The 21,928-nt window shown below is 30.4% G+C and overlaps 1 protein-coding gene across 2 annotated transcripts in view; it reads left to right on the top strand.

The window, feature by feature from the left end:
• The window catches only part of LOC149877309 (uncharacterized), a 318,348-nt gene that overhangs the window by 217,309 nt on the left and 79,111 nt on the right, over positions 1–21,928 (top strand). The window contains exons 1-6 of one of the 2 annotated variants that reach the window (XM_090073816.1): positions 4–101; positions 6,693–8,086; positions 9,176–9,229; positions 11,834–11,887; positions 12,310–12,363; positions 13,081–13,134. In XM_090073816.1, coding sequence (XP_089929942.1) covers positions 6,751–8,086; positions 9,176–9,229; positions 11,834–11,887; positions 12,310–12,363; positions 13,081–13,134 — 1,552 coding nt within the window. In that variant the 5' untranslated portion in view covers positions 4–101; positions 6,693–6,750. Of the gene's footprint in view, positions 1–3; positions 102–6,692; positions 8,087–9,175; positions 9,230–11,833; positions 11,888–12,309; positions 12,364–13,080; positions 13,135–21,928 lie in introns of those variants that run through there. The other variant, XM_090073817.1, reaches the window with a different exon arrangement.

Raw genomic sequence — 21,928 nt, 5'->3', positions numbered from 1 at the left:
GGTAGAGAGTTAAGCTGTTGACTTTTAGAAAGTAAATATAATAAAACACGTTTTATTTGCAACGGTTTTCAACTGGTTGAGAGCTTTTTCGTTTTCGAGAGGTAATTTACAATTTTACATCATGCTTTTTAAATATCAACAAACTTTTAATTAATTATCTTATCTTTCCTAATAATTCTTGTATAAATTTTTTTGCACTAGAGTTCATATTCATACGAATGACGAAACAATTTTTTTTTGATTAATTATAGTCGCCAATGTCGTAAGAAAAACGTTGGTTACTGTTATTAAACAAAAAGAGTCAAATAAGTCTAAACAGCCTCAAAAGCCAAAATACACGCATCTTTTGTCATTATTTGTCTATTTTAACAATATCCTCAATATTATTGGGACCGGAGACACGAACTCGGATCCGGGTATTTATTTTGCGTATTATCCGAATTTAACTATATCGGGTAATTAATCTAAATATATAAAAAAAAACATTTTTGAGAAAAATTGGGTTATACCGGAATATTTTTAAATACCCGATACTAAATACCCGTAAAACACCCGTAGATATTCCCGAAGAAGAGAAAAATCCCGAAACAATTCAACTCCATTTATTGCATTAAGTTGCAAATGGTGAAATATAACTGAAATATGAATATTTGCACTGAAGGACTTCAAATTTTAGCATTAACAAAATTATGATTTTTTTAACTTTTGTCTCAGTTTTAATTTGCCATAGTTTTAAAACCTGAGAAATTGTTAGTTAATATTAAAATTTCATAGTAATATTGAATACAGTTAAAAAAGGTCCCCCACCCACAAATAAGTTATGCTATAAAAGTATTGTTGTTTTTATGACTATTATGTAAGAATTTGATTTTTAAATTCGCCATAAAGCATAAAACACAACTAAGTAAAATCTATTTTATGTGCTTGTGTAACAAGTTGGTCTGAACTGAAATATTACACAAAAACAGAAAATAGTTAATACTAATGTATTTTATGTTTTACTCATTTCTTTTGTCTTTACCCATTTCAATATCTTTTTTAATTAATTTTATATTTATACAATAAATTTTTAAAGAAAAGTATTTTTATTAAAATAACATTAAAACATAGAACATTACTAACACATTAGCCATGCATTTTAGATTTTTCTAATATGTCAAATAAATATAGCAAAACTGTTGTTGAAAAATATTCAAGAGTATGGACAAAAAATTTAATTACGTTTGAAAAACGTATAACACAGAATTGGTGTACCCTTTATTGAAAAACCATTGGATTCATTTATTAGAATGTTAAAAAAAACTTTTATTATTGGACGTCACAACTACCTGGCATCAATTGAAAAAAGCAGAACAGAAAGAGTAATGTTAATTGCTGTCGAAATAAGTAAATTATGGAACAAACTCAACTTTCCAAGTATTTCTAAAAAATAAGTTGGAAGAAAAATTGAAAAGGTTATAGAAAAACATGACAAGTATCTTAAAAAGCCTGGCAAAAAGGAAGGATGCTCTGTTTTTGTAGATCTTTTTGATATCACCAATATTATGGGCATATGGCTTAGTCTGGAAGATAAAAATTTTATAACATACAATTATTAAGTTCAGAAGAAGTTGGTCACAGTACATACACACAAGTGTCATTACATCCTTCAAAAGTCAGAGTTTGTAATGCAAAAGATACAACTTCTACAAGCAAAGCAAATAATTGTTCAGTTAACAGTTCAACTGCATCAGAAGAAAGTAGTTCAGATTTAGATTCACAAGACAATTATGAACCAGTGGAATTAAAAAAAATCAAGAAAGAGAGTATATAATAGAACAAAGTTAGCATCTAATCTTGTGATAGCTGAATCTTTAAGTACAAATAAATCAGCTAGAACCTGTAAAGGGTTATTCGAAAAAGGTATTGAAATAGAAACTCTAAGTCAAACAGGAATATGGAGATCAACTATAAGGCAAGGGGAAAGCATGAAGAAAATTGTTGCTAAAATGGTACAAGAAGAACAATTCTGCCTACATTTTGATGGGAAGAAAATAAACAAGACTGAATACCAAGTTGTGAAACTTCAAAATGAGAAAAGGAAAACTAACTTAGGAATTGTTAAGTGGAAAATTCAATGATATTGAATTTTCCACTTAACAATTCCTAAGTTAGTTTTCCTTTAAAAAATTCCTAAATGATTTTGATGCATGGAAAAGTATTTCAATGATTATGTGACACAACAGCAGTAAACACAGGAAGATTAAATGGTATAGTTGTAAAAATACAAAATGCAATTGAAACCAGAAGCTTTATTTAACCACAATATTTAGGATATCAGCATTATATACTGGATATCCTTTTAAAACACGTTTTGGATCATTTTGTAAATTGTAAATCAACAAGCCCTGGTTTTAATTACAAATTTGTGAAGGACTTAACCAAAAATTATGAAAATCTTCAAAAAAAATTATATATATGAAGCTGAGCTTAATCATTACATAAACTTGGGATGGCGAGATGACTTCAAATTCCTTTATGAGTTATGTGAAGCTTTTAGTTACTTCAATAATCATAAAAAATTACCAAAAATTAAGTGGCACAAGCTTCCTCCATTGCACAGTGCTAGATGGAACTCTAGAGCATCATATGTTCTTCTTGCCTATTTTCTTATACCAGCATAGAGGTGTGAATTTGAAAGTGCAGCAATCATATGACTATATGCTTGATGCATTGACTTAAATTAAGTGTACAGCTGCTTTAAAGTGCTTTATGAAACACTGGAGCAAAGAAGATAGTGTAGCTAATATTCCAAGAACAAACATTGTTGCTGAACGAGGCGTTAAATCGATGGAAGATCTCCTTCAAAATTCAAAAAAATGGGAATATGCAAGTGTGAAATTTATTGGAAAGAATGACCTGTGAAGCGTTAAAACTAACTTGCTGGAAATAATTACTTTTATTGATCCACTTCAATGATGAAAGCACTTTTTCATAAGTAGCAGATGAAGCTGGGAAAACCAGATTCTGCCTTGCAAGCCTTGCAAGCATAGGTATTTGCCTGCATTTACCCTCCAAATGTCCAAAATGTTCACTGCTTTTTTGGCTGATGCATCATAAAGGTAGTTGTCTTCCTACGTTTTACGTTTCCTTTTGCAGCTGACTTCCCACCTTTTTTTGTATATGTTGCTCCGTACCTCTGTGTGTGATGATTGTCCAACAAAGTGGCTATGAAACTGTCGGCATCTAAATAGTCCGCGTCCTCTATATTTTGGGATGAGGTTTCATGTGGTGTGGGTTGCAGTGTGGGGTCTCTGTCACCAAGGTCCTTCAGTGCGTTCATAAGGGTGCTCCTCGCAAGGTCAAAATGGCCTTGTCTTTCTGCTCATTTTGCTTGGGAATCCAAGAAGTGGGCCACAGTATAGTCCATCAGTACACTTGCACAATGTGTGAATCTTCTATCAATCTCAATCAAAAAGTAGTTTCTCATTTCAGGGACTTTTAATAAATTTTTTTATTGTCTCAAGTCTTAACTTTATTACAACCAGCATGGGTACAACCTTGCGAATGGTCACTGTCTTGATGGCAGAAACAGAGATTGAAAAAGCTTTCAATAGCTTCAAAATTCTAATGATGGATTTGACTTTGCTAATCTCAGATTCGCCTGGCATCAATTTTTTCTATTCTGAGCCAGATGAGTCACCATCAGGCCAAATTATTTGCTTTGTTGCTAATCGAGCTACCCAATTCATCCCTAAAGGGGACCTTACATTCCTTTGAGCAATTGCAGTCTATAAATGTAGAGCACTTACAAGCTGCAATATAAAAAAGAAAGCGTGATTCGTCTTTAAATTTCTCTACTCGTGCATTTGTTGCCATGCTTTTCTATATTCTTTTATAAACCAACTTGATATCGATATAACTTTTTTATATGCATGAATCTTATCAATAACACTTTTTTTGAAACTGTCGGAATGGAAGCATCAGAATACAGCATTTGCAGCTTTTCACAACTGAAATGTGATATGGAAGAAAATGTGGGTTCCTTATTACCTGTTGTTTCAGATCCAAGACGCCACCTTTTGAAAATTAAACATTTAATAACATCTTCTTTGTATGAAGCTTCCTGGAAAAATATGTCAGTGATCCGAGTATTAGACATTGTAATGCTCTTCGCATTGAAAAAATTTTGAAGGTTTTGCAATCTTTTATTTCTTAATGCTGTTTTTTCTTTCTTACTCACGATTTGAAACAATAACTTATAATAATTTATTAGTTGTAAATAGTTATTGCTTAAGTAATTAGTTATGATAATCTAGAAAATAATCTGCTTCAACAATAGTTAATACCGTATATGCTTGCGTTTAAGACAAGAAAATTTCAAGTCAAGATAGCAACTTGTGTACGGATCATAAAAAATACAAATTAGTTTTTAAACAAACTTTAATTTAATGATGTTAACTTACTGCATATACTCGCGTATAAGTTAAAAAGTTACTGTTTCAAGAGATTAAAAATATTAGAACAAAAGAAATCGAAAAAAGAATAGAAACAGCTGCACTTATTCCAACTATATTTGATTGTGAAATTACGTTAAAATTGTTAACCTTAAAAAACTAGTATGATGAAAAAACAGAGTATCTATGATTTTAAATCTTAGGCTCTTTGCCAGAACAGAACATATTCTACGTTGGGCATCAAATTTTGCACAGTAATTAACCATACGTAAGTGCAACTTTAGCAAAGTGCTGTGACGCCTAAAAAGTATTTCAAAAACAATTTATAATATGGCAATTTTACTAAATTTTTGAAATTTCAATTCCCTTGCCAGAGTTCTTATTCTAGGGTATTGAAATTTTGAACAGAGGTTACTTATGTATAGAGAAAACTTTTCTGCTCTACCCCATAAGCATCATAAAAAATTTTTTGGTTTCGTCTAACCAGTTACATCAACTTTCTTTTATTTATTAATGATGACAGCAATGGAACCAAGTTTTTAGCTTAGTTTTATATAGCTAGACGATGGAACCAAATTTTTAGCTTAATTTTATATAGCTAAACTAAAGTAGTCAAGTAAATGATCTCAATTTCTTTTCATCATCCGCGTTATTTCTTAGTATTTTAAGAAATAACGCGAATGATGAAAAGAAATTGAGATCATTTGCTTAAGATTTTAAGAAATAACGCGGATGATGAAAAGAAATCGTGATCATTTGCTTGAATACTTTAGTACAAGTATAACTTGAGATGTAATAAACAATACAAAATATCAACTAGTTTTATAGCTCCATGGAGCACAATTGTTCTATGTTTAGTGAACAACTCCATCTACTATATTGCTGTAGTCTTCCAGTATATGAATATTAAAGAATTTTCTATTTGGGCTTGCTCCATCAGACACTATAGTCCATACTTTAAAATCAATTGATTCCAATATCATTATATATATATATATATATATATATATATATATATATATATATATATATATATATATATATATATATATATATATATATATATATATGTATCTATATATAAAACAACAGAAGCATATACAGTTAAGGATAAATAACTGATACATAAAATGAATATAAATACAATAACGAAAAAAAAATTTTTCACAGTTTTAAAGAATTCAGCTAAAGCCAATTTATGGCAAGCCGCAAGAATAAATAAGTTTTTAATACCAACCTTATATGATTTACCAGCTATATATAAACTAAATTTCATTTGACAGAAACAAATGGGTTATTATGTGCTTTTTATGACAAATGAAATATATAAAGTATGAAAAGCATGGCAAATCTGAAAGTATTTTGCAAGGTAATTATAAATTTGGATAACTTTTTAACAGTTTTCGCATTATCAAAGGAATTATAAAAAAGCCCATTAGAAAGTACACCTAGTAAAAAACAATGCATAGTGGAATAAATATTATTGAGCTTATAGAGTAGTCGTGACAAAAATTGGCATCATATCGGAAATAGTTCTAAAAGAATAGACAAATTTAAGGCTGGTGAATGAAGAACCAAGAAATTGAATAAAATCAGATCTTGACAAAAATTTTAATTAAGCTTTTTAATATTTTGCTATCCTTTTTTTTTATTCATTTTAAAGTTATCCTTACAGGTCTATTTTATCATTGACAGACTTTGTTTACCCGAAAAAAGCTCCCAAAACTTACAAATGTTCGTCTTGAAAAAATGATAAAATCTGTTCGTGCCGACAAGTGATTTCCTTTATAATGGTGTAATTTGTTTCGTAATTTGTCTACTGTCTAATGTAACTAACTACTTGTCTAATGTAACTACTTTACATATGTACGAAATGTAGTTACTTTATCCTGAAAAGTCTTATTTAATAAATGCTTTTAAAGTTTAAAGTAATACCATATGACCAGAGTTTCTATTTTAAAACTGTCGGCAGCCATTTTAATAGATTTTTTGTTGACGGGTGAAAAGTTAGAGTTTCTCGGAAACTCGCATGGCTTGCTGATTTCCGCGGCCTATATGATGCAAAACAATGAGTTGCACGTCATCTCTCATACGTCCATGATTTGTGTCAGCGAGTAAAACACAAAAGTTTTTTCTATACATGGTTTGAAATCATTAAAAAACGTATTAATTGTTTCACACATGTTCTGAGTTACTTAGTATCAAATATTTTAAAATTATGGGCACACTTTCATAAAGTAAATTTTTTTAACAAAGATAAAAAATCTTCAAACATTTGTTGTGGTATGTAAAAATCTCCATCAAAGCAGCGACCATGTCAAACTTCAATGGCGAAATTAATGAAGAAACTATTAAAACATGGAAAAAAGATGAAGTCCCAAAAATTATCTCTGAGCTGCCTGAAACTAAACAGCTTGACGCAATTCGTGCTGTTTCTAACTACATCAACAAATACAAAGAAAGTAAAAGAAATGATGAAGAAGATAAATTCAAATACATACTAAAACTTCTTTTGTATGAGTATACTAAAGAAATTGAAATCAAAAGTTCTGATGAAGAGGTTGAAAAGCTTTTCAAATGGCACAACCGTTCAATACACTTTGTAAAAACTTTCATTGAAACCGTTGAAGGAAAATTGAAGGAACAAAAGGAGGAGTTTGAAAAAAACAAGCCAAAAAAAGTTTTTGGACCAGTGGCTAATGTAACAAAAGCACTTGGACAATTTTTTCCATTTTATTCACCAATTATAACGTTATTAAGCATTGCATTTAAAGAAATCGCAGATCAACCACTTCATTTATACGACCATCGAAAACTTTTACATAAACTTGAGCTCTTTTATAAAAATTGGAGAGAAGCACTTGTTAATTGTGCCGTTGACATTTTGTATAGTTATGAGGAGTATCTGTTTAAAGCAGAAAATAGAAGTGATGTGACGAAAATAGCGAAGAATGCAGCAGATCGTGTATTGGAATATAGCCCAAAGAATGAAGAAGACCTAAATACTAATGATTGTTACAAAGAACTTTTAAAAACACTAATTTTAGCAAAGGGAAAGGGCTTGAAAGCAACATTATTTGAGGGCGATGGCGTGAAAGCGAATTTTTGTTTTAAGAAAGAAAAGAAACTAAAGATAGATGATGTGTTGGCTAATGCCCCAATTTTCAATGAGTTACAAAACAACTTAGGCAAAAGTTATCAAAGAGTAATAAAACAGCCTATGTATAAATTCGGTAAATGGAAGAAATCTGAATGGAAGTATGGTTACAGAAGAAAGTTTAATTGCGTAGAGGTAGAAACGCTTTGCAATAATGAAACAAATTTTTGTGACAGTTGTATAATTTATTGTTACAACGAAGATGTAACACATGACTATACCTGGCAATTTAATCTTGACAATAAAAATACTTTCTTGAAATTTTGCGAAAAATATTCAGGGTGTGTTAAAAATAGTATTGAAGTTTTAAAAGAAGACATAAACCTACTTAAAGGCCTCCTGATGGAGACGGAAGAAAAGATTACAAAATTTATGCAAAACCTTTCAGTTGATATAATGCAGAAAATTGAAACCGAACTTGAAGAAAACGGGAAAATAATTGAAGACAAGATTAAAGAAGAAAGGGAAATACTTAAAAATAACTTTGAAAATGGTACATATATTTGAAATTTCACTGACTTTTTGTAAATTTATAATGATAATATTAAAAATGATGATGATGATGATGGTGGCGAAGATGACGACGATGAAGATGGCAATGATGATGACAAGATGATGACGACGATGATGATTATGATGATGATGATGATGATGATGATGATGATGATGATAATGGTGATATGATGATAATGATGATATGATGCTGATGATGATGGTGATCATGATGATGGTGTTAACAATGAATGATCATGATAATCATGATGATCATGATCATGATTATGATGATGTTGATGATGATGTTGATGATGATGATGATGATGACGATGATGATGATGATAATGATGTTGTTGATGATGATGATAATGAAGACGTTGACGATGACAATTAGGATAATGATAATTACAATGATAAAACCTGTATATTTAGTATTATTTAAAAAAGCAAAATGAAGGAAATAAAAATAAAGTGATAGAAGAGCTAAAATATAGTTAAAATATTTTAAACTTTTCTAGTTTTTTTGGTAAATTTATCTTGATGTTAATGATGATAATGATGATGGTAATGATGATGATAAAGATGATGATAATGATGATGATAATGATGATGATAATGATGATGATAATGATGATGATAATGATGATGATAATGATGATGATAATGATGATGATAATGATGATGATAATAATGATGATAATGATGACGATAATGGTGATGATGATGATGATAATGATGATGATGATGATGGGATGATGAGAATAATTAGTATGATGAGGATGATGATTTCGACAACGACGATGATTATGATGATGCTAATGATGATGATGATGATGATGATGATGATGATGATGATGATGATAAAGTTGATGAAGATGATTATGATGATTGCGGTGGTGGTGATAATGATAATTATGATGATGATAATGATGATGATAATATTGATGATAACAATGATGGTGATGATGATGATAATGAGACTGAGAATGATAATGATAATGATGATGAGGATGATAAAGAAGATAACGGAGATGACGTTTAGGATAATGACTGTTATGATGATAAAATTATTATATTTTATATTTAGTATTGAGAGATATAGATGAAAAAGCAAAGGAAATATCGAATAAAATTACAAATGGTAACTATATTTAAAACATGAATTTTAGTTATTTTATTATGATGTTGATTTTGAAAAGGATGATGAAAATTAAGAAGATAATGACGATATTTGTGATGATGACGATAGAGATAATGATAATGACGATGATGATAATGATGAAGATAATGATGATGATAAAGATGATGATGATGATGATGAAGAGGATAATGATCATGATAATCATGAATATGATTATCATGAACATGACGACGATGACGGTAATAATAACGTTAATTATAAAATAAAAACTATTACGATTCAACATTTATTGGAGGATAAAATAGAAAAAATAAGAATTCACGAAAACAAGGAGAAAGAAAATGGTAAATATATTTGATGACCTTTGTTTCTAAGTTAAACTATTTTAATGGAGATGATAATGATGAAGATGATGATTATAATGATATAGATGGTGATGATAATGATGTTGATGAAAATAATGAATATGAAAACGATGATGATAATAATTAAGGTGATGATGATGATGATGATGATGATGATAATGATGAAGATGATGATGATGATGATAATTATGATATGGAAGATGATGATGACGAATTTATATAAAAAAGTGATTTTATGATTATTATTTTTATGATGATGATAATGACGATAATGACCATCATAATGAAACTGATCATGAGGATGATGATCATGTAGATGTTGATCAAAATGATAAGATTCATAATTGTAAAGATCATAATGTTCATGATGACGATGATTATAATGATGATGTTCATGATATAAATGATAATGATGTTTATGATGATGATGATGATGATGATGATGATGATGATGATGATGATGATAATCATGGTGACAATAATAATGGCAATGATGGCAATAACAAATTTGATGATCATGATGATTAAGATCATGACAATCATAAAATGGTCATCATAATGAAGTTGATGACAATAATGATTTTGACAATAATGAAGATAAAGATGATGATCATAATGATGATGATAATGATTTTAATAATCATAATGATTATATTGTTGATGATAATGATGATGATGATTATAAAAATGATTATGATGATGATTATGATCATGACGATTATGATGAAATTATGAACATGATAATGATGATTAAGATAGTTATGATCATGATGGTGATGATCTTGAAGATGATGATAGTGATCAAAATGATGATGATCAAAATGATGATGATCATGATGACAATGATCATGATATTGATGAGCATAATAATCATGATGATCATGATGATAATTTTGATGATGACAATGATGATGATGATTATGATGATGATGATTATGATGATGATGATGATTATGATGATGATGATGATGATGATGATGATGATTATGATGATGATGATGATGATAATGATGATGATTATGATGATGATGATCATGATGATGATGATCATGATGATGATGATCATGATGATGATGATCATGATGATGATGATCATGATGATGATGATCATGATGATGATGATCATGATGATGATGATCATGATGATGATGATCATGATAATGATGATCATGATGATGATGATCATGATAATCATGATGATCATCATCATGATGATCATCATCATGATGATGATCATTATGATGATCATCATCATCATGATCATCATCATCATGATCATCATCATCATGATCATCATCATTATCATCATCATCATCATCATTATCATCATCATCATCATCATCATCATCATCATCATCATCATCATAATAATAATCATCATCATCATGATCATCATCATAATAATCATCATCATAGTGATGATCATGATGATCATCATTATAGTGATGATCATGATGATCATCATGATAGTGATGATCATGATGATCATCATGATAGTGGTGATCATGATGATCATCATGATAGTGATGATCATCATGATTATCATGATAGTGATGATCATCATGATCATCATGATAGTGATGATTATCATGATCATCATGATAGTGATGCACCTCATGATCATCATGATAGCGATGATCATCATCATCATTATGATAGTGATGATCATCATCATCATCATGATAGTGATGATCATCATCAATATCATGATAGTAATGATCATGATGATGATCATGATGGTCATGATGATCATCATGATCATGATAGTGATGATCATGATGATGATAAATATGATGATTGTGTTAATGATGATCATATTTACTATGATTATGATAATTGGTTATAAGAAACTGATTTTTATGATAATAATCCCAGCTACACAAAACGTTCGAGAACGTTCGATGAACGTTTGAAACGTTCTTATAACGTTCTTAGAACGTGCCCGATCGTTTCTAACGTTCTACGAACGTCTCTTGAACGTTTTGTGTTAGCTGGGATGTTTATGATAATGATCATCAAGATAATGGCGAAACTGGTGATGTAGACAATGTTGATCGTTTTGATGATTATATTGATGATAATAATGGCATCTAGGAGGACGATAAAATTAAATTCAATGATTATAAGCATGGTGAAATTGAGAATCATGATAATTGCAATGATTCCAACGAATATATTGATAGTTAAGAGGACGATAATGAATATAATAAGGAACATAAAAACATGTTTTAACATTTAGTGGCAAATCAAAGTGGAGTGAATAGCAATCCAGAAAGAGGAAATTATGGAATTGGTAATTATTTTTGAAACTATAATTTTTATTAGATAACTTATCATGTTGTTGTTATTGATGATGCTTACGATGATGATGATTATTTTGTTAATGATGATGAGGAATATTATGATGATGATGATTATGATGAATATGATGACGAAGATGATGATGAAAACGAGGATGATGACGATGATATTGATAATGATGATGATCACTATGATGAGGATGATGAAGATCAAGCTGATGATTATGATGGAGATGTTGATGATGAGGATAATATTGGAATCGACAAGGACAACTATGTCAAATTAGTTGATGTTAACAATGATGATTAATCAAAAATCAAGTAGATGAAAATAATTCTAAAGATTTATTTGATGATGAAGATAACGATAATAAGAAAAACAATGATAATAAAAACGCTATGTTTTATCATTTAGTGGAAAATCAAGGAGTGATAAATATTAATCATGGAACAGAAAACTTCGGACATGGTAAATATTTTCGTTGTTTGACATGTTTTTTATATAATTTATCACGTTGGTATAATTGATGATGATTATGATGATGATGATAGTTATGACGATGATGATGATGATTATGATGATGATGTTCAGATTATTGATGATAATGATGATAATAATAAAAATGATTTGGATGATGATAGTGATGATGATGATGATTAAGATGATGATGATGATTATGATGATGATGATTATGATGATGATGATTATGATGATGATGATTATGATGATGATGATGGTAATGTTTATGATGATTATGTTGACTATGATGATGATGATGATTATGATGATGCTGAGGATGAAGATGTTAATGATGATATTGTTCATGGTAATTATATGATGATATGAATGAATATAAATTTATGACGATAGCGATAATAAAGGTTATGATGATGATGATATATGATGAATTTAAATTTGTTGATGATTAAGATGATGAAGATGATGATGATGATGATGATGATGATGATGTTGGTGGAGATGGGGTAGTTGATGATGATGATGATAATGATGAAAATGATAATAGCATTTTCGAGGACTACAACGTCGACTATTTTGACTATATCGATGGAGATGTAAGGAATTACGAAAATAACAATTATTCGAAAGAATTTATTTTTCATGAGGATGACAATAACGAAACTGTAAGTTATAACTTTTCATATTACTTTATGTTTTACCAATTAGTTGGAAATCAAGGTGTAACAAGTTATAATCAAGGAAAAGGAAATAATGGAGATGGTATATATTTTTAATGTTTTACAAAGTTTTAAGTTTTTTTGTTGTTATTATTGTTGATGAAGATGATGATGATGATGATAATGATCGTAATGATGATAATGATGATGCTGTTAATGATGATGATGATGATGATGATGATGATGATGATGATGATGATGATGATGATGATGATGATGATGATGGTACTAATGATGGTGATGATTATTATCATGACGATGATGTTGATGATGATGATAATCATGATCATGATAATCATGAACATGATCATCATAAATATTACGACAATGGCGTTAATAATAACGTTAATTATAAACTAAAAACTAATACGATTCAACATTTATTGGGGGATAAAATAGAAAAACTTGAAATTCACAATAACAAGGATAAAAAATGGTAAATATAATTAATGCCTTTTGTTTCTTAGTTAAACTATTTTAATAGTGATGATAATGATGAATATGATGATAATAATGATATAGATGGTGATGATAATGATGTTGATGAAATTGATGATAATGATAATAAGGATGATCGTGATGATGATGATGATGATGATGATGATGATGATGATTATGATGATGATGATTATGATGATGATGATGATGAGTTGATTTAAAAAAATGTTTTTTTGATCAACATTACATTTTTATGATGATGATAATGACGATAATTACCATCATGATAAAATTGATCATGATGATGATGATCCTATAGATGAAAATAATAATGATAAGATTCATGATTATAAAGATGGTAATGTTAATGATGACGTTGATGATTGTCATATTTTTCATGATAATAATTATCATGTTGATGATCATCAAAATAATGATGATCATGATAATGATCATAATAATAATGATGATCATGATAACGATGATGTTCATGATGATAATAATCATTATGATGTTCATCATGACAACAATGATTACGATAATAGTATTTATGATGATGATGATGATGATGATGATGATCATGATGATGATCATGATGATGATCATGAATATTATCATGATAATCATGATAATCATGATGATGATCATGATGATCATGATAATCATGATTATGATCATGATCATGATGATCATGATCATGATCATGATCATAATCATGATCATGATCATGATCATAATCATGATCATGATCATGATGATCATGATCATGATCATGATCATGATGATAACGATCATGATGATAATGATCATGATGATAATGATCATGATGATAATGATCATGATGATAATGATCATGATGATAATGATCATGATGATAATTATCATGATGATAATGATCATGATGATAATGATCATGATGATAATGATCATGATGATAATGATCATGATGATAATGATCATGATGCTAATGATCATGATGATAATGATCATGATGATAATGTTTAATTAATAGATCATGATGATGATGATCATGATGTTGTTGATCATGATTATGATGATCATGATTATCATTATGATCATTATGATAAACATGATGATAATAATGATCATGATGATGATTAACGTGTTGTAGGAATCATTTTGATGAAGTACATGATGATATTTAACCTGATATTGATCATCTTGGTGATGATGATCGTGATAATGATGAATATGATGATGATAATCATTATAATGATGATCGCCTTTAAATTGGAAAAACTGAACCATTTCTGAAATTAAAATAATAAATATGCGGAGGTAAAGTAATTTACCAATTATTTAACGTTATTTAAGTTGTTTTCAACTGACAGTGTATAGCAAAAACAATTTCCTCGACATTACTAATTGCAAAACAATGCGTTTTTAGTTACTGACTCAAAATAATAACTCATCATCATGCTTTAAAATGACGAAAAAGTAAAGCTAAATTCTTGTAATATTTTTTATAACAAGAACTTTTTATTATAAGAAAAATGTAAAGCGAACGTAAATTACACATCAGTTATTAACTTTTTGGTATCTCCTTGATACATGTTTCTTTAAAAAAGGAAATAGTCTTTAAAACGTTTAATGCACATAACTAAATAAATTTATTAAAAATAACTAAACATTTGACCATAACTATATATGGCACTAATCTGACCATTTTTATATATTGCCTCTTAGTTTCAGTAGTTTTTAATAAACGGTAGTTTGCTACCATTTACTAAAAATTCCTATTGTTACTCGAAATTTAACTTTCTTAAATATTTTGACACTACTAAAGGACCTCCCTTCCCCATTTTTGCCCTAATGGTGAAGATGAACGATGAAGACCTTTTAGCAGAATAATAAAATGTAAATGTAACACTGATCAACAAAAAAAAACTTTCGGAAAATATCTTGGAAACCAACACCTACTTCAAAACAAGTAAGACATGCTGATTACAAATATAGAAACCGTTTGTCTCTATCACCCACCGTTGTTGAGATATTTGGCATTGACCATTTATATATGTTTAATATTGTGTCAAAGCAAACAACTCGCAGGCAAGTTACAGTAGAGCATATATCGCTGAATATAGTACTACTTAACATAAATACACATAGTTTAAGATATAATACACTTGTAAAATACATAGGTATAACGTAAAGTTCCTTAAATTAAAAGTTAGTTTGGTTTGAATTTCTTGGCTGTAGACTTGCGTTTGTGCTGACAATTTGGCATGTTGCGCTGAAGCATCCAGCAATAGTCGGCTAACATTGCTGCACTCCATCGGCCTTGATAGCGTGATTCCATTACCGAGATGTCCTGATGGAAACGTTCACCATGTTCATCATTAACAGAACCTAGGTTTTCTGGAAAGAAGTCAAGATGTGAGTCGAGGAGATGAATCTTGAGGGACAAGTTACAACCCATTAACTTGTACGCACTAATGCACTTCTGCACAATATTTACATAGTCAGGAGATTTATTATTTCCAAGGAAATTGGCTACAACAGACTTAAATGCCAACCATGCTTTTTTTTCAGTTCTGCTTAGTAAATCTTCGAAGTGACTGTCTGCTATGATCTTCCTTATTTGTGGACCTATGAATACACCTTCTTTCACTTTCGCATAACTCAACTCTGGAAACTTGTTGCATAGGTACCGAAAAGCATCTGAGTTTTTGTCTAGTGCCTTCACGAAGTTTTTCATGAGCCCCAGCTTATATGAAGTGGAGGCATAAGAACTTTTTCACGCTCAACCAATGGCACACGAAGGACGTTTTTACTACCTGGCTCCATTTTATCTCTAATGGGCCAATTCTTATTTATGTAGTGGTGCTTCCTATCTCTGCTGTCCCACTGGCAGATAAAGTAGCAGTACTTGGTGTACCCTGTCTGCATTCCCATGAGAATAGTGAACACTTTTAAATCACCTCACATATTCCAATTGTAATCGCGATAGCAAATTTTTTTAAGAAGTAGCGACATGGTTTCGTACGTCTCTTTTAGATGAGTAGAATAACCAACCGGTATTGATGCATACATGTTTCCATTGTGTAATAATACAGCCTTCAAACTTGCCTTGGAGGAATCAATAAATAGTCGCCATGCTTCAGTCTTATGTTCTACACCGAGGCTTGACATAAGACCTTGGATGTCAGTGCAGTAGCACATATTGTCACTCATTGCAAAGAACTGCACGATTGCAAATTAAACTCTTTCAGACGTGAACCTAGCAGTTTAGCTTGACCTTTTGTTAGTGCCAGGTCCCGTACAAGGTCGCAAAGATCATCATTATTAATCAAATGAATTTCATCATCATCAGGGTTGTAGTCAGAGTCTACCATGTTGCTGGAAGACGAACTATCTTCTTGTGTTGCATCATCAACTCTGTATTCTGTAGGTGAAGTTGGTATTGGACAACTGACTGGATCATGTGGACTTGGTTTTGAAACCGAGGGAATATCTGGATACTTCTCAGATGAACGAGGCTTGTATGAGAAACCTGTGACATTTGTCAAACAGAAATAACAGTCAGTGATGTGGTTGCTTGACTCACGCCATATCATAGGAACTCCAAATGCCAGATGGTTGTTATTTTCAGCTTTTCTTATCCAACCCCGTAAGTTGCATGCACATTTCAAACAAATGAACTGTGGTGCCCATCACTTGCCGCTGTCAACCTTTGAATCAAAGTATAGTTCATAGGCTTTTCTCAGAAATGGTGTAAATGTCTATCGGTGGCTTTTGTCTGTGAGATAGCCGCACACATAACAAAACAAGTCTGGTGAATTGATGCAGCCTCTAGACGCCATTGTTTTCACTGAAAAAAAAAAAGCAAATATATAGGAATAGTATAACTCATAATAAACACACAACTCATTAATAAACATACAGTTACAAATTAAGTACACTAAATTAAACAAGCAATTCGTTCATTTACATCAGTTTATAAACATCTAATACACAGTAAATCAGTCACTATCACTAGACACTTGTCATTCATATACTTATTACATTTCCTCACAAGAGAGAATTCAATTCACATAAAAAGGAAAATATCAAAAATCACTAAATTAGCATTCGATAAAAAAAAAATGAACTCAACGTCGAAATTTGGGCCCAATGTGGCCAAATTCGAGGCTTTCACCGACTCCGTATCATTGACTCTGTATTCTGTAGGTGATGTTGGTATTGGACAACTGACTGGATCATGAGGACTTGGATTAAACTAATTGCATATATTTATATCATTTAACTGACAAAAATTTACAATAAAATGTAATAATTTTTTTTTTTTATAAATCGGATAAATGCGTCAATCGTAAATCTTAAAGAAAAAAGAAATGGAATTATGATACCATAATTACAACAACAACAACAACAACAACAAAAACAACAAAAAACACCAAACAAAAACTGAAAATCGATTTACCTAATTATAATAACCTATTTTGAAATGGCAGTTAATATAAACATTAATCGAAAATGAAAGTAAAGTCTATTTCGCAGTACAAAAGGATTAACAACACTTAAAACAAAAAAAAAAAACAAAAAAAAAAAAATTCAAATTAAGACATTGCATTTTTAACATAATGTTGTCTTGGCTTTTAGTAAGTAATAAAAGGAGCAAGTTCCAATAATGAGACTACCTATTATTCATTTTTAGCAATAGTCACCAACGTGAAGGTGTGTATTGTTAAAAATGAATATCAACACAAAACATCACAACAATAACGCATAACAAGAGAGTACATACACTCTTGATCCTAAAATCCAGCGAAAATAACAAACCAAACTGAATAAGCCAATCTGTTAGGAAACTGACAACCTTTCAGAACAAAATGTAAATTAGAACCTGATGGAGCCAACTGAACTCAAGGAACAAAAACCCGGTTACCACCAGAAACACCTGTCAAAACCTCTGCATCAATATAATTATTTTGAAGAGCACAAACTTTCATTTGAGTACCATTGCATAACCCAGCTTTGGGATCTAAATTTCTAAGTAGCATTGTTACACATCCAACTTTCGATTGGCTTTGTCAATAAATTATTGAACATTTTCATCAAAATCTTCTAGATTTAAGCCTAAAAACTCATCAATAACAGGCAGATTGTAATCAGCCAGCGTTTTACCACTTTGATTAATAATTTTTTCAATTTGATGAAGAGTAGCTTGTTCAGCTATTAGAAGTGGAAGTGAGCGGTGAATGAAATCTTCCGTCATAACAGCTTTGTATGTATTCCAGAGATTTAATGGATTGTCAGGTTCACAAAAGGCCAAAATAATGGAAAACAACTGTCTAATTTGCTTTGGCATACGTGTTAAAACCGCCTCAGAAAGAGTATTCTGCCATTCAGTGTCATCTTGCAACAAACCTTTCAAAACACATGCTTTACAAAATGTTTCCATTATAATACCATTAACAATACCATTAACAGTGCGCACATTCTCCCAAGATGTTGCTTCTTTTGCTTACAAAAGTAACAGTCTAAGAAAAAACAATTCTTCAGTTGGATTACCTTTATACATTCTTACTATCACCTTATTACCACCCTTTTGTCTAACCTTCAATTTACAATGTTTATCATCAAGTATAAAGTGATAAGGATTGTCTGCATACGGATAGCAATGAAAGAGCTTTCATCTTCAGTATTCAATTTAAACCACGCCGTAAGGTCCGCATCACGTTGAGCATCCTGCAGCTCAACGTGATGCGCATCCTGCTAAAGCCATTTGTTCTGCTCGTTCTCTAAAATACACTAACTGATTTTCAGGTAGATGAACTTTAAGGCGAATAATAGTGTGTGACATGTGACTTATTGGATATTCAAAACTTTGCCACAATGCTTGAGGCGCACTAACATAACGACAATCTAAAAAAGTGTTTACTTCATCAAGATTAATTTGTTCATTAATTAAAATATTGGCACAGTCGTGACCCTTGTTTATGTCTTTGTACAAATATTTAACAGCCTTAACAGACTTGCAAGCTTCAACATTAATGTGAGCTTGATATTTCTTTGATAACAATGGATTATAAGGTACCACACAGTGGTTATCAACATTGTTACCTTTAATATTCATAACCAAACCACTATCACGACGTCTATAGCGTGGATAACCGTTATGAACTGCTACTGTGTTAGCATTAAATTCTTTAGGATAGCTTTTGCTGCACACCCCATCTTTCATGCAGGGAGAATTTGGATTCAATATGTCATATGGACCGTGAATCATGCAAGTTTTAACAACGTCATAAAGGTCTCGATTAACAATCGGATCTGGATTTTCTGCAGATATTAAGTTATTGATATCTTGTGCTGTTTCAAGCTTATCATCCTTTGCAAAATGAAGTAAAATATGAACATGTGGCAAACCACGCTTTTGAAACTCAATAACCTGAACATGTGTTACAACTTTCTCTAATACACCGTGCTTAGAAAGTCAATAAGAAGGTTATTTAATTTGAATTTAAATACTCGAATAACCAAGTCAGGTCTATCATGAACTGGATATAAATTTTTAGTTTTCTTGCGCTGTCTGACCTGGATATAAGTTTTTAGTTATCTCGCGCCGTTTTGGGTTGCAAGTGAAAGTAATAAAAAGATCTGGTAAACCATATTTTTTTAATTATAGCCAAAGCATCTTCAAAATTTTCTTTTAAAGCTCTAGGACTTCCTACATAAGTTGATGGCAAAACTACAACACGCCCTGGTCTAACATTATGATCATTTCCAAGGTTGTTTACATGATCGCCTAAAACATCATACTGCTCGCTTCTCTGTTTGTTTTGGTTATTTCTGATGAAAGCAAGGCGCTGGCATTCAATTTTAACATACGGAACAACAGCATATTGCTGGAACAGGTTTTTGTCATAAGAGTGAAGAAAGAAATTGTGTAACTGAAAGTTTATAATTGTAATACTGAGATAATGTTACATGATTTCTAACAAATGCAGCACGTTCAGGGTTGTGAACCAATTGATTATGCCAACCTGCATCAGCCCTCGAAAAAAACAGAGGATAAACCAGAGGATCTAAGTTGGCAGACAAACTTGATATAGTTTTAAGAGGATGAACTCTTGGGAAAATAACATCTTCCCTGGAAGCAGGTAGTGCACCGTCTTCACGAACAAATACAACTGCAACTTCATTATGTAAAGGGAAATTATAGCGACTTATAGCCATTTATGCTGGAACATCATGATTTTAAAATATTTATAGCAAAATAATGTAGTATACAGCACTAAAGACAAAAAATTAAATTCAGATGAAACAAATTGTATATCTGGCAAAACAATTTGTATTGGCTTTTAGTGAATAATTAAAAGCAGTGTTTTTGAGAAAATTATCTATTTACCATATTTATCAATAGACACCAACATGAAGACAAGCGAATTGTCAATTAACTAAAAAGATAACAAAAAACATGACAGCAACAGCACAAAACAAAAGCACACATTGTATGTTAATATAATATGTATGTTAATGTAATATGTATTAATATTATATGTATGTTAATATAATATGTAATATAAAACTCAATTAAGATAACATTCATATATTAGCAAACTTAAGTAATAACTTAACGCAAAAAAACAATACATTATTATGAATTTTTAGAACAGTTTTTAATAATAAAAGCTTGAAAACAGCAAGACCTAAAGCAGTATTAGTTTTGACACTGAACACTATCGTGTAACCCTCTGTTAAAAGTACGTCACTTGGTTGGCAAAGTTAACAAATCTTGCTCTACACGTTTACCGAATCACAGCACTTTGAAAACACGGAAACAACATAAAATAAACATATCTACCAACTATAGACACAATAAATGTTTTTAAATATTTTTTGCAAGATTAGATATATACCTTATATACATATTTAATTACATTTTTGAAATAATTATATAGCACATATTAACACATACACAACTTTACATTGTTATAAAAACACATTGATAAAACAACTATAAGGCACTTTTTACCACATACACATACATATCAAAAAAGCATATATGCAAACAATAAACGTGTGCAAACAAAAATTTTAAAATGACGCCAGAAAATTTAAAAAGATACAAAATATATATTTACAAACAATACTCTTTACCTTCTTTATTTTTTTTTCATGAGAACTGTAATCATTATAACAAAATTTAACCTTTACCTACAATAACATGTGACATACCCAGTCAGTGTTGGCACAAAATTTTAATTTATTTTTCTAAATTTTCTAAAAAGGAACAAATATAGTTAAGAGCATCACAGAAATTTCAAAGTACTAATAACTATTTTATGGAAATAGCATTAGTATAACTTTAAATAACATCCATACCCCTATTTTCCTTTTTAAAAATAAAATACTATAAATTTAGTAACAGA

The sequence above is a fragment of the Hydra viridissima genome, unplaced genomic scaffold, assembly GCF_058129835.1.
Source record: "Hydra viridissima isolate aposymbiotic clone 2 unplaced genomic scaffold, HvirCarnegie_v1 scaffold_16, whole genome shotgun sequence".
Taxonomy (NCBI): domain Eukaryota; kingdom Metazoa; phylum Cnidaria; class Hydrozoa; order Anthoathecata; family Hydridae; genus Hydra; species Hydra viridissima.
The sequence above is the reverse complement of the archived record's forward strand: the minus strand, read 5'-3'. Positions and strand labels throughout refer to the sequence as shown.